Source organism: Hemitrygon akajei, chromosome 13 (assembly GCF_048418815.1).
Source record: "Hemitrygon akajei chromosome 13, sHemAka1.3, whole genome shotgun sequence".
NCBI classification, from domain to species: Eukaryota; Metazoa; Chordata; class Chondrichthyes; order Myliobatiformes; family Dasyatidae; genus Hemitrygon; species Hemitrygon akajei.
In genome coordinates, this window is record NC_133136.1 from 13,409,930 (window position 1) to 13,428,413 (window position 18,484).

The 18,484-nt window shown below is 41.2% G+C and overlaps 1 protein-coding gene across 18 annotated transcripts in view; it reads left to right on the top strand.

Annotated features, from left to right (window-relative positions):
- nedd4l (NEDD4 like E3 ubiquitin protein ligase) overlaps positions 1 to 18,484 on the top strand; it is a 418,746-nt gene that overhangs the window by 384,421 nt on the left and 15,841 nt on the right. For all 18 annotated transcript variants that reach the window (XM_073064158.1, XM_073064157.1, XM_073064163.1 and 15 more), the window contains 5 exons: positions 426 to 521; positions 3,082 to 3,155; positions 7,617 to 7,677; positions 9,724 to 9,783; positions 14,396 to 14,503. In XM_073064158.1, coding sequence (XP_072920259.1) covers positions 426 to 521; positions 3,082 to 3,155; positions 7,617 to 7,677; positions 9,724 to 9,783; positions 14,396 to 14,503 — 399 coding nt within the window. The remainder of the gene's footprint in view (positions 1 to 425; positions 522 to 3,081; positions 3,156 to 7,616; positions 7,678 to 9,723; positions 9,784 to 14,395; positions 14,504 to 18,484) is intronic.

Below are 18,484 nucleotides of genomic sequence, written 5' to 3' on the forward strand. Positions count from 1 at the left end.
TTATGAAGTGACATCCTTGTACTCAGTTCCTCGATCCTCCCACTATTGGAAACATCCTCTACAATGTCCACTCTATGTAGGCCTGTCACTGCATTCATCAGTTATATGGCATCCCCCAGCTCAAACCTCGAACTGGAATGGTCATTGACACAAATGATGCATTTTACTATGCAAAATATATATAGCTAGAGTGCCTCGAACGTTTGCACAGTACTGTATTTGTCAACGTGGACCAGAGAGTGAGTTTGTAGATCTGACAGGAGCAGTACAGTTCAATACACAAATTTACTACAGTACTCTGCAACAGGCTTAGGCATCCTAGCTATATATAGGATTTCTCAGCAGTACTAACTATATATGTGACAATTAAAGCCAGTCTTAATCTTATTGCATTTAGTTTTTAATCCTATTCTGTTCTGTTCTAGGATGGTGAATATTTCAATTCTTTAAGATGGATTCTTGAAAACGACCCTACAGAGCTGGATCTCAGATTCTGCACAGATGAAGAAAATTTTGGGCAGGTAAGTGGGCATCTAGCCTCCTCTCAGATTTTAAGAATGCAAGATTTCAAGCGAGTCATCATGATGATATTAATAAATCATCAACTTTTTGAAAGCTTCAACAATATCAATTAACCAAATTTGAAATGGGTAAACTTATTTGTTCACAATATACCATCAAATTTTAATGAGTCTGAATGTACAGATGCTTTAGGAAGCTGAATGATGCTGGTAAAAATGAAATCCTGGCTTAAGTATCAAACTTCAAGCAAAGAAACAAATCCTGATGTGTGCTTAACTCTTTTTCAACATCTGCTGTCTAGGATGTGGGCTTGAGTGACAGAGATCTTTTTAAGTCATATTATTACCTTAAGTTATTTTCAAACATATTCATTATTTTCAGAAGTTTTAATAGACCGTGTATCTCTGAATATCAGGAATGTTTAAAGGCTGTTAGTGTTTAGTATCAGCCTTGACAGCAGACAAACTGTCTTCTGAGTCCTGATGAAGGGTCTCAACTGAAACATTGACATTTATTCCCCTCCATAGACGCTGCCTGACCTGCTGAGTTCCTCCAGCATTTTGTGTCTGTTGTTCTGAGTTTTGCCTTATGTCAAGAAACCCTCCAGGGAAGTTCTGGAGTGGGTTTATTATTTAAAGTTCATAGTAAATTTATTACCAAAGTACATATTTATCACCACATTCTACCCTGAGAATCATTTGCTTGTGGCCATTCACAGTAGAACAAAGAAATATAGTAGAATCAATGAAAAATTACATATGTCACATGTTCCAAGATAGAGTGAAAAGCTTGTCTTGCTTACTGTCCATACAGATCACACAGTGCATTGCGGTAGAAAAGTTAAAGCGATGACGATGTAGACTCTCATGTAAAAGCAGCCAAATGAGTGCAGTGCAGGGAAATGATAAAGTGCAAGATCATAACAAGGTAGATTGTGAGGCCAAGAGTCCATCTTATCATACAAGCAGCTCATTTCTCTCTGCTGCCAGAAAACCAGTTGCCATCTTGTGCTCCCTGCTGAACTCAAAACATGGTGGGCCAGCAAGATCTGCTCACCGCATCCAGCACTGGAGAGCCAGGGATCTGAGGTGGTAGTTCCAAGCCGGGTCTCATTGCATAAGCCAGTTAACGGGTTGTGATGTGTAATGATCTGTGAGAAGTGACCATCAGACCATAAGATTTAGGAGCAGAAGTAGGCCATTCAGCCCATCAAGACTGCTTCGCCATTCAATCATGGGCTGATCCAATTCTTCCAGTCATCCCCACTCAACTGCTTTCACTCCGTACCCTTTGATGCCCTGAAGTGACCTGTCTTGTGAAAAGTTGACCTGGAGTATGATGTAGACCATAAGATACAAGAGCAAAATTAGGCCTTTCAGTCCTTGGAGTCTGCTCCACCATTCCACCATGGCTGATTTATTATCCCTCTCCACCCCCATTCTCCTGACTTCTCCCTGTAACCTTGATCAAGAACCTATCAACCTCCACTTTAAATATACCAAATGACATGGCCACAGTTCTCTGTGGCAATGAATTTCACAGATTCACCATTCTATCGCTAAAGAAATTCATCCTAATCTCTGTTCTAAAAGGGCTAATTTCTATTCGGAGGCCTAAACTCATCTGCCGTTGGAAACATACATGTTCACTGTATCTAGATCAGGGGTTCCTGAGCTTTTTAATGCCACGGGCCGCTGCTGCGAATCAACAGGTGTGGGGAGGACAAGCTGGGGAACGCCTGATCTACACCTTTTGATATATAACATATAACCATATAACAATTTGGTAGGTTTCAATGAGACCCCCCAGTAACAACATATATTTGATAGTTTAACTGTCTTGCCACATCTGCTGTCTAGGAACAGTTTGCATTTTGAGTGATACACTCCCAGAACATCTGTGCTCATCTTGATGATTGTCGGTCATGAAAATTCCCTAAAAAGGTAGCCTACAGTCATCCTAGAAACCTATCGAATATTGAAAGACTGGAAAGATTGGTGTGTGGGGGAAGATGTTTCCTATCGTGTGAGAGTCTCTGACCAGAGGGTGCAGTCTCAAAATGAAAGGTCGTCCCTTTACAACAGATATGAGGAAGAATTTCTTTAGCCAGAGGGTGGTGAATCTGTTGAACTCATTGCCACAGACAATTGTGGAGGCTGAGTCATTGGGTATATGTATATAAAGCGGAGGCTGATAGGATCTTGATTAATAAGGGCGTCCAAGGTTACGAGGTGAAAGGAGGAGAATGGGATTGATGGATTGATAGGAATAAAAAATCCACCATGCTCGAATGGTGGAGCAGACTTGATGGGTCGAATGGCCTAATTCAGCTCCTGTATCTTATGGTCTTATTGTACCCATTCTCTTTACTAGAAATCATCTTGCTGTATGATTACTATTTATAAATATTCATTTCATTAAAAGGAATGAAATGCAATGCATGTTTCGTGAATCTGAATGACACTGATTGTAGTTTTCTGTGTTCTGTTTGAGTACTGTATCATCATCTTGTCAGCCTCTCTGTTGTGCTGCTTCACTCATTTGGCTTGTCCTCCATAGACCTACCAAGTGGATCTGAAACCCAATGGTTCAGACATGGTGGTTACCAATGAAAACAAAAGGGAGTATATCGAGTAAGTGAATGTTTGTTTAATTTAATAGTCTTCTCTCCTCTTGCAGAAATAGTTCCTCTCTACTTAAAGCAACTATTCCTCACGAATGCTTTGAAAATGCCAATCATAGGACCAGTTAACCTCCTAAATTCATTGAACAGTGTTCCAAAAACCCTCCTCATAATTCTACCTTTTGCATCCTGCTATCAGTTTAATAAACACAATAAGACATAGAAGCAGAATTAGGCTAATCGGTCCAGCGAGTCTGCACCGCCAACCATCATGGCTGATTTCTTATCCCTCTCAACCCCATTCTCTTGTCTTCTCCTTTGATGATTTTGCTAAAATATAATCTGTCAATCTCCGCTTTAAATATACCCAATGATTTGTCCTCCACAGCCATCTTTGGCAATGAATTCCACAGATTCACCACCCTCTGATTAAAGAAATTCCTCCTTATTTCTGATCTAACGAGACATCCTTATATTATGAGGCATTGCTCTCTCATTCTAAACTCGCCAATGGATGGAAACATTCTCTCTACTTCCATTTTATCTTCGTTCATTATCTGCCATGTTATATGACATGGATTATCATGGACTTTCCATGACCATGATTATTCTTGGCAAATTTTTTAACAGAAGTGGTTTGCCATTGCCTTCTTCTGGGCAGTATCTTCACAAGAAGGGTGACCCCAGCCATGATCAAAACTCTTCAGTCGATGAAGAGTCGGTGAACCTGCCATTGGTGGCCACATAACCAGGATTTGTGATCTGCACCAGCTGCTCATATGACCATCAACCACTTGCTCCCATGGCTTCACGTGACCCTGGTCGGGGGCTAAGCAGGTGGTACACCTTGCCCAAAGGTGACCTGCAGGCTAGCGGAGGGAAGGAGCACCTTACACCTCCTTTGGTAGAGACGTAGCTCCACACCACCACCCACCATTCTACCTGGGCCTTTTAATATTCAATAAGCTGGTGCCGAATGTATTGCTCCACGAGCCTTTCCTTTGGTGAGTCCGAGAGGGGGATCTCCATTCCTTCCACCCAGGCTCATGGTGATGATCATCATCACCATTGTCCTTTAAGACAGATGGATGCCAACAATGGCAAAGTTTCAATGAAATCCCCCCTCATTCTTCTAAACTCCAGCCTGTGCAGGCGCAGAGCCATCAAATGCTCCTCGTGATCTCCAAGGCGCAAGTGTCCTCTCTCATGTATGTTGCCTTATAGTTGTTCAGAGGTTAATAGGTGGTCTAAACAAAGTATTATAGGACTTTAATTTTCTTATATAAGTCCTCCAAGCTGAAATTCAATTGGTATTTTTTATAATACCCCAGAATAGAGCAGACCTTGAAATAGTCCTTGAAATTTTAATTTTTTCAATACTTCAGCATTTCATCAAACTGCCAGAGTTTAAAACTTTTTATCATTTAGTAAATTTGGTTTTATTATTTTTTGTTCCAAATGGATGACTTACATTTGCCTGTTTAGACAACCCATTTGTCATATTTCTGTCTTTCACTAAATCCCTTAAGATCCAGTATATTTGCCTGACACATTATTTTTAGGATAAAGAGTCACTAAATCTGCCATGTTCTCACCTACCTTTTAAAAAAAATTGGGAATCTTCATCTCTCTTTTGTCAATTACCTTTGTTGATTTTAGTGGGTCAGTCCACAAATTTGATTTTTGCTCAGTTGGGATGGTCCATTCTTTTCCTCTTCGGTTACATACACAACTTTACCTGCATAATTATACATAGTAATTGTTTCTTTTCAGACTTCTCAATTCGCTCCTGAAGTATAATTACAATTATTTTTGGAAATATAAATTGGAATAAGAAGTCTCTCTGACTACCACTACAGGTGTGCGCCGCTTAACGTCCATTTGCACCATGTCCGATCGCATATACGTCCGTAGTCCCAATCGGAGAACGTGACGTAGTGGACATAACCAATCTCACGTATCATGTGTCTCTTGAGTATAGTAGTGTTATCTCTCTGTTTAATTTTCTTTCAAAAATATTACCTAAGAGTGTATCATGGCTTCCAAAAGCAGCAAAACCACTCCTAGTGATAGCAGTAGCAAGAGGCAAAGTATATAATATGATGTTCGCACAACGTCCAGTTTCACAGAACGTTTCGTGGACGTTAAGCGACACATACCTGTATATGCAGTATTTGTAGCATATCTCATGGCCCTAAACTAAATCTACATTTGAAGACTGCGCAAATTGAGTTATTTATTTATCTCAAATTGGTCTGCTCTAAAATTAGAATCTGCATGCCTAATTTTCCCATTGCTACTCAATGTTTTGAAGTCATAAAATCATGCAATGAAAATTCTGTTATTGTCATAATTTTGAATATTTGTTATAGTGATATAAGTCTTACCATTTTTGGAAGGATTAATAAAATGACATTAATCACAAAAGTGATGAGGCATTTGACCCAGCTGCTTGATCCTTCCATTGCCCAGGTCAGGAGCTGGCTGCTCACTGACCGTTACCAGATTTTTGTTCCTTCACAATTATCATTCGTGGCATTATGGTCCCTTGTAAAAGTATTCATCCCCCAACCCTTTGTTCACCTAAATGAGCTTTAGAAGCAGTGATTTTGATCAATTTAACTGAGAATTTTTATTTGTGAATCACACTTCGCTTTTTTTCCCCCACACAAGAGCCAAAAAGACAGGGGAAATTGTAAAGCATTGGCTGAGGTGCTGTGTTAGATTTACACCACATGTGCCGCTTAGTGTTAAGACCAGGAAGTTCCACATTAGTATCATTCAATGACAAGACCTTCTCCTACATCTTTACAGTATCTCTTAAGTGGCTCTTTGCAAAGTCTTTACGGGCAAGGATGTGCTTTTTATAGTGGTACGTGTGGTGTAAATCTAATACTGGGCATGAGCCAGGTAACATCACCCATACTGTAAAGTATGGTGGAGGTAGCATGCCTATAGGGGTGCTATTCAGCAGCAGGGTCTGGAAATCTGGTCAGAACTGATAGGAAGATGAATGCTGCTAAATACAGAGAGATCCAGGATAAAAATCTGCTAGTCTCTGCAGGAAAGCTTAAATTGGGGGAAAAGTTCATCTTTTAGCAGGACAGCAGCCCAAAGCACGCTGCCAGAGCAACCATACAGTGGTTTCAAATGAAGAAAATTGATGTTCTTGAGTGGCCCAGTCAAAGTCCTGATCTTAACCCAATCAAACATCTCTGGCAAGACCACAAGAATGCTGTACACCGCCACTCCCCAACTAACCCGGCACAGCATGAGCAATTTTGCAAGGAGGAATATGCAGATCTTGCTCCATAACGTTATACAAAGCTCAGAGACTTATCCAAAAAAACTACTGGCTGCAATAGCAGCAAGAGGTGGTTCAACTAAGTATTGGGGAATGAGTATTGGTGGTTCAACTAAAGGGGAATGAATACTTCTGAACTGCTGACATTTCAGTTTTTGAACTTTTTTTCATGCTTTACAATTTTCTCTGTTTTTATGGGCTTTACTGTGAAAAATGGGGCATGCGATCCACAAATAAAAATTCTCAGTTAAATTGACTAAAAAAAACTGATTGTACTACTCACTAATGTGAAGAAGGGGTTGGGGGATGAATACGTTGTCAAGGCACTGTAATTATGCTTGGTAGAAAGTTTTGTTGTTGTTGCCCTTAGCCTCTCTTTTAGCAGTTAACGTCTGATAACTTACCATGAAATAATTTTCAAATATAATCTCTTCTTGCTCTTTAGAAACATTCATATTGTTGTAAATTATCCCTTATTATCCTCCCTTTAAATTTGAAAGGAACCATAATATTATCTTTCCTCACAAAATGCTGGAGGAACTCAGCAGGTCAGGAGAGGAATAAACAGTTGAAGTTTCAGGCCGAGGCTTTTCAATAGGACTGGAATGGAAGGGGGTAGAAGAGAGAATAAGAAGGTGGGAGGAGGGGTGAGTAGCAGCTGGCAGGTGATAGGTGAGCCCAGTTGAGGATTGAAGGTGGGTGGGGGACAGGAATGAATTGAGAAGCTGGGAGGTGGTAGATGGAAGACATAAAGGGCTGAAAAAGAAAGAATCTGACAGAATAAGAGAGTGGATTATGGGAGAAAGTAAAAAAGGCTTCTACCCCTTTTGTAACCATTCCAGATGAAGGGTCTTAGCCTGGAACCTCAACTGTTTATTCCTCTCCATAGAAGCTGCCTAACCTGCTGAGATCCTCCAGCATAATGCGCGTGTTGCCCCAGGTTTTCACCATCTGCTGAATCTCTTGTTTTTACCTTTCCTCGTTATTCAGTCTTTTAATAAATTAAACATTACGCAGGTTCTGTGTTTCATCAAGTATCGTCGTGTAGGAATTCAAAACTAAGCAATGAAATACTTCAAGTGATGTTCATGTTTTCAACCTACTGAAATGTTAAAAAGGAAAATGAAGTTATGAAGTGTTCTGATGTTTTGGAATTTTGTTTTGTAGCTTAGTCATCCAGTGGAGGTTTGTTAATCGGGTGCAAAAGCAGATGAATGCCTTCATGGAGGTAACTAATTATTTTTGTCATGTCAAGCCGACTATTCATTTTAAACATTGTTTCCTATGCCTATCACTGCTGTTTTATCAATAATTCTAAAGACACATATGCAGAAAGGTGCTAGAAAAGGGCCAGCAATATCTTACCCATCCTGCTCATGGACTGCTTATCCCACTCCCAATGGGAGGAGGCTATGCAGCATCCACTCCAGGACCACCAGACTCAAAAACAGTTACCTTCCCCAAGCAGTGAGGCTGATCAACCCACTGACCCACTTAACATAGCCCCCACCACCATGTCAGTCACCATATGTATAGATACTCCTATGCCTACTATCACTTTATGGGCATACCATCACTCTAGGATGTATATAGGCTATCTTATGTATTTATATTCATTGTCTTTATTTATTACTATTGTGTTTTATGTTTTTTTTAGTACTGCATCAAATCCAGAATAACAATTATTGCATTCTCCTTTACATTTGTATACTGGAAATGACATAAAGCAACCTTGAATCTTGAAGATGTGCCCTGCTGAATGGAACATTGTGTGTACTTAATCCAAAAACACAGGTTTCTGCCAGAGCTTTGGTATTAAGTATTACATTTTCCCTTGAATAGATTTTGATATTTCACTTCTTGCAAAATTGGGGTTTAAAGCTCCCTAGTCAAGGAATTAGACATGGCAGATTAAATACCTATTATTAAATGGACAGGGAAAATATGTAGAGACCACAAGGTGGCGCAGTGTCCCTGTATCAACTAGCTGACATAAATTTAAGATTCAGGATGGTCTAATGCAGGGGTGTCAAACTCATTTTAGGTGACGGGCCGGATTGAGCAAAATGCAGCTTCATGCGGGCCGGATCAGTCGGACATGTGCGAATGCAGCTTTCGTTGCCTCCATTTTTTCAGCCTGCTCTCACGTGTCTCAGTCTCTGCTATAACTACAAAGTGTTTCACTTTACAAATTCCGTTTCTTATGAAGAAGACTGCCGAGCAAGACTGCCGAATAAACACTAAAAACCCTGAAAACCTGGTACCTGAATAAACTCAGCATTAGCCATATCATACGCCATAGGCGCTTCGATTACTGGGGCCAGATTTAATAGTAATTAGATATTATCTCGCGGGCCAAAGATAATTCCACCGCGGGCCGGATTTGGCCCGCGGGCCTTGAGTTTGACATATATGGTCTAATGTCATTTCCAGTACAAAAGTGTAAAGGAGAATGAAATAATTGTTACTCTGGATCCGATGCAGCACTAGAAAATAAAACAAAATATAAAGGACGCATTAATAATTTAAAGAACACAATAAATATAAATACATAAGATACCTTATATATGTAGATTGAGTGTATGTCCATAAGGTGACTGACAGGAAATAATAATTTGATTTCAGTGATTAATCAGTACTATTCAACAGTGGTTCCTGTCCTGTTGAATTTTGAAGCAAATGCTGCAGATTGTTGTAAATAAGGTTCTATATGAAAGCTAGCTAATGTTAGTTGTTCCTGCTCATTTACAGTAAATTGGTAAATAGGCTTATTATTGTCACGTACAGAAAAAAATTGTCTTGCCAACTGTTCATGCAATTTATTACTGAGAAAAAATATTGTCCTTCATCATATTTCTTTATTTTATTCTTTATTCAATAATATTTTATGTTAACTAAAACAGTAACTCCCTTAGAGGGAATTTAGCTTTGGAATGGTTGAATGGTAGCTTCCATTTTCAATACACTTTTAGCTGTCTTTAAGGAAGCTAAACAAAAGCAAAGCAAATCTTTACAAGGAGTTCAGGTGTTCTACTGTTGTCTAACTCACATAGTTCTTTAACAAAGCAGCAGTCTACCTTATTCAGTGAAATGGAACTGTGTATGGTTAGCATGAACATCCCATGCATTTTAAAAACGTCATTATGATGAATTCTGGTCTAATTCTGATCTCCTGTTAATCAGATTATATCAATAACTGAAATGTACTTTCATTGTTCTTATATGTATATATATCATCTGATACTATGCTCTCTCATTAAAATTTAATTTTCAGGGCTTCACGGAACTCATTCCTATTGACCTAATTAAAATATTTGACGAAAATGAACTAGAGGTTAGTTTTTTACTTTTTATTCTTTCCTGCATAATACTCCAACCCATCCCTCAGCTCTACTCCACAAAAACAGTTTGGAACTTCTAAAGTACACTCACCTGCTAATCAGAATCAGCTTTATTACCACTGACAATTTCCTGGTGGCCAACCATTTTAATATCTATACCCATTCCTAATCCAACATCTCGGTCCATTGTCTCCTGTTTTGCCACGATGAGGGTACTCTCGGGGTGCAGGAGTAACACCTCATACTCCGTCTGGGTAGCCGCCAACCTGATGCCATGAACCTCAGTTTCTTCTTCTAGTAACTTTTATTCACCACTCCCCCCTCCCTCCTCTATTCCCCTCTCTGACCTAATACCTCCTCTCCTCACCAGCCTGTCACCTACCCTGCTGCCCCTCCTTCCTCCTTTCTTCTCTCCCATAGTCCATTCTCCTCTCCTGTCAGATTCTTTCTTAACCAGCCCTTTACCTTTCCCACTCATCTGGCCTCACCGATCACCTAATAGTTAGTCCTCCCTCACCTCCCCCTACTTTGTTATTCTGGCATCTTTTCCCTCCCTTTCCAGTCCTGAAGAAGGGTTTTGGTCTGAAACATCAACAGTTTATTAATTTCTGTAAATCCTGCCTGACCTCCAGTATTTTACGTGTGTTTGTCATGAGATTTGTTTTTCTGTGGCAGCAGAACAGTGCAATACATAAAGGGACTATAAATTACAATAAGAAATATTTTTAAATTAAGTAGTACACAAAGAGAGCAGAAATAGTGAGGGAGTGTTCATCTGTTGGTCTATTATCCATTCAGAAGTCTAATGGTGGAGGGGAAGAAGTGCTGAGTGTGTGTTTTCAGGCTCCTGTACCTCCTCCCTGATGGTAGCAATGAGAGGAAGTCATGTCCTGGGTGATGGGGATCCTTAATGATGGATGTCACATTTTTGTCCTCGATGCTGGGCAGGCCAGTGCTCGTGATGAAGCTGACTGAGTTTGCGACTCTTTCCGATCCTGTGCCATGACCCCTCCACACCAGACGGTGATGCGACCAGTCAGAATACCCTCCACAGTACACCTGTGCAAATTTCCTAGAATCATTGGTGACATACCAATTCTAGAGTTGCTGTTTGCCCACAAAGCATTTACATCATCCAGTACCCCAAATGAAGCACAGGCCCATGTTTTGGATTTTTTAAAAAATTATATAAATTCATGTTGTGGTTTGTTATGTCCGTTTTTTCAACTGGACCTTCTACATTTTTGTGGTTGAGTTCACAGCAGTCATTTAATATTAGCTCTAAAGATAACTGAGCTAGTATTAAACTCGTCAGCAGTTGTCGGCAGCTTATCTAGCAGATGGAAAACTCTGATCTCAAACCTCCGCTGCCTTGCGGCTATACTCACTCATGGGGAAGGCTTCAGGAGCAAACCACGAGGAAAAAGTCTGGATCTAGATTCCCTAAGGCAGTCTGAGTTCAATGCTGACGGGCAACTCCTGCGACACTGCTGGTACCAAACTGTATTGGTCTCTGCCATTATTCCTTTGGATTCATCAGCTGTGCAGAGGTGGGAACCTGCTGGATGAGCAACAAGTCGTACTGCCCAGGCTTGTGTATCATGTACACTGCTCGGATGCAACATCCATGGTCAACCTCGACCAATGGAGGGCCTCAAGAAAATAACACTCAGCTTGTAGCTGGGCTGTCTTCAAATTACACATCTCCATTGTCAATAACAAGGTTCACAAGACAGAAGACGACCATTTACTCAACTGAGTCCCGATGAAGGGTCTCAGACTAGAACTAGATGTTAAGGGTGAAAGGTGAAATATTTAAGGGAAACCTGAGGGGGAGCTTCTTCACTCAGAGAGTGGTGAGGATGTGGAATGAGCTGCCAGCAGAAGTGGTGGATGTGAGTTCAACTTCAACATATAAGAGACGTTTAGGTAGATACATGGCTGTGAGGGGTATGGTGGGCTGTGGTTGATGGTACTATGCAGAATAACAGTTCGGCATGAACTAGATGGGCTGAAGGGTTTCTTTCTGTGCTGCAGTGCTTTGTGACTCTATGATTACCACTTACTTTCCTACAAGTGACTAGTTTCTTAAGTGATAAGTAATAAATCTTTAAATTGTGTTCAGTTGTGACAGTGGTAATATTAGGATTCCTGATGACTTTTTAATCTCAGTAAGAAGCAGGGATGATAGAAGAGCCTTGTTAATCAATAACAATAATACCCCTTTCACAGAAGTACCTCTAAATATTTTTCGTTCGTTAGGTGCCGAGTCGAATGATGTAGGTGATCATGGTCTTTCCATGATCATGATTGTTCTTGGCAAATTTTTCTACGGAAGTAGTTCTCCATTGCCTTCTTCTAGGCTGTGTCTTTACAAGTCAGGTGACCCCAGCCATTATCAATACTCTTCAGAGATTGTCTGCCTGGTGTCAGTGGTCGCATAACCAGCACTTGTGATATGCACCAGCTGCTCAAACAACCATCCACCATCTGCTCCCATGGTTTCATGTGACTTTGATCAGGGGAACTAAGCAGGTGCTACACCTTGCCCAAGGGTGACCTGCAGGCTAGCAGAAGGAAGGGACGCTTTACACCTTCTTTGGTAAAGAGATATATCCACCCAACCACTGAATATATTGGAGCAAAGGTACCAAACTGTTAGAGAAAGTCAGTGGGTCAAACAGAATCTGCTAAGGAGTGGTCAGTATTTCAGGTCATGACCCTGCACCCATCCAGAAACATCAGCCATTCTTTGCCTCCACAGCTCCTGCTTGATCCACTGAGATTTTCCAGAAATTAGTTCCAGATTCCAGCATCTACAGTTTCATGTGTTTCTCCATCAGATCTCTGAATGGACAATGTTCCAACTCACGAACACTACCTCACTAATTTTTGCTCTCTTATTGCACACTACTGATTTAATTTTTATATAATAAATAAAATGTTTTCCTTAATTTACATTTATTTATATATTTTTATGATTTTTTTTGTGTGTATGTGTGTGTGTATATATATATATATATATATATATATATATATAGAGAGAGAGAGAGAGAGAGCGTGCGCATGCTAGAGTGCCTTAGACTTTTGCACAGTACTGTAGTGATATTGTGTATTGCACTGTTCTGCTGTTGCAAAATAAACAAATTTCATGGCAGATGTGAGTGATGATAAACCTGATTTTGATATGGGTCTCTATTGTGGACTGAGAGTGAGAAGAGGGCAGGGAGAGGGGAATCGTTTTGGGAAAAGAAGGGAGAGGGGAGGGAGTGGGAAGCAACAGAGAGACATTCTGTAATGATCAATAAGCCAATTGTTTGGAATCAACTGACCTTGCCTGATGTCTCAGGGGGCTGGGTGTATCTGCAACCGCACCAACCCCTGTCCCCGGGGGCACTCCTCTGCCACCTGTCCCACACCCCTTCAGCGGCGCTCCACCACGGTATTCCCAACATCCTTTGCTCCCGCCGGATTTACGAACTTCCCACCACATTGACAAATATAATGCTGTGCCAAAGTCTTCAGCACCCTAGCTATATAGATCTGCCTAAGACTTCTGTATATTTTATTTATATAAAATACATACAGTATATTTAGTAGGTTTCAACAGGTACATTTAATGTCAGAGAAATGTATACAATTTAGATCCTGAAATTCTTTCTCCTCGCAAACATCCACAAAAACAGAGGAGTGCCCCAAAGAATGAATGACAGTTAAATATTGGAACCCCAAAGCCCCCCCAGCTCCCCCCTCCCACGCACAAGCAACAGCAAGGCAACGAACCCCCCACCCACAAAAAAGCATCAGCACCCTCCACCGAGCACTCAAGCATGCAGCAAAGCATCAATAAAGCCACAAACTTGCAGTTACCTAAAAACTATTCATTCACCCAATAATTCAACACACCACAGGCTCTCTCTCCCCCTTATAAGGGAAAAAGAGGTGTCCCCGTTTCACAGCGAGAGGGGAGGCAAAACAAACAACTCGCTGATTTACGATGTTAAATGTCTGTTGTGTCTCTTTTTCTGAGCTCTGTGCCCGGAGAGTCGGCCCAAAAAGGGACAGCTCTCCGGACACACAACCCCCGGCAGCTAAACCGCTGCTGCCAATGTTCCATGTTCTCCTGTGACACTTCAGTCGGGATCACTGGCCTAGAATCAGCACATACCCAGAGCCACGTAATCCCGGAACCCTGAAGGCGCATCCTCGGGATATCAAAAAGCGGCTGGTCCTGAGGCCCTGAGAACGGGTTCCATTCCCGCAAAGAACCAAAGTCAGAGAGTAACTCCAGGTCAGGGTCTTCAAAAGAACCTTGACAAGGTAAAAAAAGAGATAGCAAAGATAGAAATAGAGCTGTTTCCAAAGATGTAAGGAAAGGAGTCGCCGTTTAGCATCATCTTAACTTCACTCCCCTTTCTGAGAGTGGATTATTCTGAACTATTATTGTAATTTATAGTTTTTTATGTATTGCAATGTCCAGCTGCTGCAAATCAGCAAATTTCACGATGTATGACAGTGATATTAAACCTGATTCTCTTTCAGATTCTGCTTCCAGCCTGTTTATTTCTGTAGAAACACTGACAGCTTGTGTATGGTTTCTTGTAGCTGCTGATGTGCGGCCTTGGAGATGTAGATGTCAATGACTGGCGGCAGCACACCGTCTACAAAAACAACTACTGTACTAACCACCCCGTTATTCAGTGGTACTGGAAGGTAATGCAGAATCAGTACACATTAAGAACAACTATATTACTCCTTGCTTAAATCTTTAATATTTCTATAACATACAGATTTACCTTTCAGATTACTCTTTCACATGGACAATGAAATAAATAACAACAGGCACAATCATTTGCCCCTCTTGTCTGCTCCACTATTCGATACGATCATAACTGACTTTTCATCTCAGCATCACTTCCCTTCACTCTGTCATAGCCTTGATACCTTTAATATCTTGCTTTGTTTGCACCAATCCAACAACAAGAGCTTGCTTGGAATTATACTATTGCATGTGGAGCTTTAATCAGTAGACAATAGTCTAACATGGGTGTCCTTACTGAACCATTGCTTGAGAGAATATGGTAGAACCAGGGAGATGTTGTCCACATTAGGCCTGTTTGGGTTGTAGGCAAATTACACTGAATCAAGATTGTCTGGGAATCTGGATGACCATCCTCTCAAAGCTCTCAATACAGTTTATGTCTGGTGTTCCTTCTGCTTTTCGAGTCTAGCTGTAAGAGTTATGATTGTTCTTAAGGATCAGATACTTAGAACTGAGATTGAGTCCTAACGAAGGGTCTTGACCCAAAACATCAACTGTTTACTCTTTTCCATAGATACTGCCTGGCCGGCTGAGCTCCTCCAGTACTTTGTATGTGTTGCTTGGAAATCCAGCATCTGCAGATTTTCTCGTGTTTGAAAATATCTTCTAGTTTATTTACCAACCAGATTTTTTCATGTCTGATTCCCAATCGATCACATGTTCTAGGGGTTAATCATTCCCGCAACTTTGTTTAATGTCATGAAGTCCAGAAACAAATGTGACTTTTCTGAGTCAGGAAGGCAGCAGGTTACCATGACCTTAAATAAGTAAAATGTTCGAAATGTCCCGAGTCCAATCTGTTCTGCATGGGCCGGTTGCATCTGATCATGATGTGGTAAGACTAATGGATTTCTTCTCTAAATCCTAGTGCATTTTGAAATATTTTACATTTTTTAAAATCACTTTTATGATTTGCATGAGTATAAATGTAAATTTAATAAAAGTTCTGTGTGTAGAATCTAATTGAGACATAGTAAAAGCATTTTATGGTATTAATAGTAACAAATCACAGTTGAAGCTAAATATGTAATTTTTATTCTGTTTCTATTCATTTATTACTTGGAAATATAATATGATTGTGTAGAATCCTGGGTGGTGGGGTGGACGTACATCTCTACCAAAGGAGGTGTAAGGCACTTCTTCCCTCTGCTAGCCTGCAGGTCACCCTTGGGCAAGGGGTAGCACCTGCTTAGTCCCCCGATCAGAGTCACGTGAAGCCACGGGAGCAGATGGTGGATGGTCGTATGAGCAGCTGGTGCAGATCACAAGTCCTGGTTATGCGACCACTGATGACAGGAGACAATCTCTGAAGGATTTTGATAATGGCTAGGGTCACCCATCGTGTAAAGACAATGCTGAAGAAGGCAATGGCAAACCACTTCTGTTTAAAACAAAATTGCCAAGCACAATCATGGTCATGGAGCGACCGTGATCGCCCATGTCATACAACAAAGAACATATAAGAAAGAAAGATAGAATGGAAGTGGAGAGGATGTTTCCAACAATGGGAGAGCCTGAACCAGAGGGCAAAACCTCAGAATGGAAAGACGTCCCTCTAGAACAGAGATAAGGAGAATTTTGCCAAAAACAATCATGGTCTTTGATCGCCCATATCATGCAAATTGGCACATGATGATGATGTGTAGAATCACTTAGAATATCCTAAGTATTCCAAGAACTCGGTAGAAACTATTCCTAGGTTCAATGGAAACAAAATTTCACACAGACATGCTTTAGTAACTATTGTTATGTCTGATCCAGATGCTAATAACTTGCAAGCTAAATGGGATATAGTTTATAAGGGAGGAATAATCCTACAGTTCTCTGCAAAGAACAGAACATAATGCAAATGTATTGGGGTAAATTAAGTGTACATGCTTAAGACTGAACTAAAATTAGTTCACTAAAACTAAAACAGTTCTGGTCTCCTTACCATGAAAAGGATCTCACACAAAGTGCTGGAGGAACTCAGCAAGTCTGAGTTCTCTCATTTACTCCATCTCTGCATCTGCTCTCTGGATGAGCCTTTTTATCTGCAAAAAAAAGGGACTTCCCTTCCTCCACCATCAAAGCTGCCCTCATCCCATCCTCCCACCACCCCGCCAGGGTTAGGGTTCCACTTGTCCTCACCTAGCACCCCACCGGCCTCCGCATCCGTAACTTCCACCATCTCCAACATGATCCCCCCACCAAGCACATCTTTCCCTCGCCCCACTTTCTGCTTTCCGCAGGATCAGTCCCAATGCAATTCCATTGTCCATTCATCCCTCCTGACACCTAAATTTGCAAGCGGAACAAGTGCTACACCTGCCCTGAATCTCCTCCTTCACTACCATTCAGGCCCTAAACAGTCCTTCCAGGTGAGGCAACACTTTACCTGTGAGTCTGCTGGGGTCACCTACTGTGACCAGCGCTCCTGGTGTGGCTTTCTGTCTATTGGTGAGACCCAACATAGATTGGGAGACCGCTTCGCTGAGCACGTATGCTCCATCCACCAGAAAAAGCGGGATCTCCCAGTAGCCACCCATTTTAATTTCACTTCCCATTCCCTTTCCAATATGTCAGTCCATGGCCTCCTCTACAGTTGTGATGAGGCGACACTCAGGTTGGAGGAGCAACACCTCATATTCCATCTGGATAGCATTCAACCTGATGACATGAACATCACTTTCTCAAACTTCCAGTAATGCATTCCCCCCCCCCCCCCGGCCCTTTCACCATTCTCCATTCCCTTTTCCCCCCTCACCCCTCACCTAATCTCCTTACCTGCCCATCACCTCTCTCTGGTGCTGCTCCCCTTTTCTGTCTGCATGGCCTTCTGTCCTCTCCTATCAGGTCCTATCAGATTCCCCCTTCTCCGGCCCTGTATCTTTCACCAATCAACTTCTCAGCTTTTTACTTCATCCCTCCTTCCTCCCGGTTTGACTTACCGCCTCGTGTTTTCATTCCAACCCCCCCCCCCCCCCCATCCCCATCTTCTAACTCTGACTCATCATCTTTTCTCTTCAGTCCTGATGAAGGGTCTCAGCCTGACTGTACTCTGTTCCATAGATGCTGCCTGGCCTGCTGAGGTTCTCCTGCATCTTGTGTGCGATCTGCTGTCTGTCGAATTCCTTCTGCTGTTACTGCAGAATTTCATCATTTTTTAATAATAAAACAAACTGCATTTAGTCCCAAAAGAGTCTGCAGATACTGGAAATCCAGAGTCACACAGGCAAAATGCTAAAGGAACTCTGTAAGTCAGGTAGTATCTATGGAAAGGAATAAACAATTGACGTTTCGAGCCAAGACCCTTCATCAGGAGGCCTGCTCAGTTCCTCCAGCGTTCTGTGTGTGTTAACCTCATTTGGGCCTAGTTTGTGTGGAACCCATTACTACTTATATTTAAAAAGAATTACTATATCGCTTTTAAATTTTCTTCAAAAAGAGTTAAATAAAGGTGACTGGAGGCAGCTTTCTACCAGGAATTATTTAGTTTTGACTTGTGTTGCAAAATTGTTAGTCTCGCATTCACAATTTGGAGATAATCCTGTCAAGACCAGACTGTATCTGAACAGGCTGCAGTATTTACCTAAGCTTCAGGGTTCAATAAGCTGAGTTGTGTAATGTTAACTGCTACTGACTGACTCAACATTTTTCTGTTAAAGACATTTTATTGACAGTATTAAATTACATTTGTCTAGTAGCTACATTCCTGTGCTTCCTGCTTCTTGAATGAACTGGCTGGTTTAATGTTCTGGCTTATCAAACATACTTAAATGAAATATTCATTCCCGAATACTCAGAACTTTATTCCAGCTGTTTTAACTCCTTTGAAAATCATCAGTTTGCTTTCCTACTCACATCAATGATCAGCATTATTTTGAAAACAT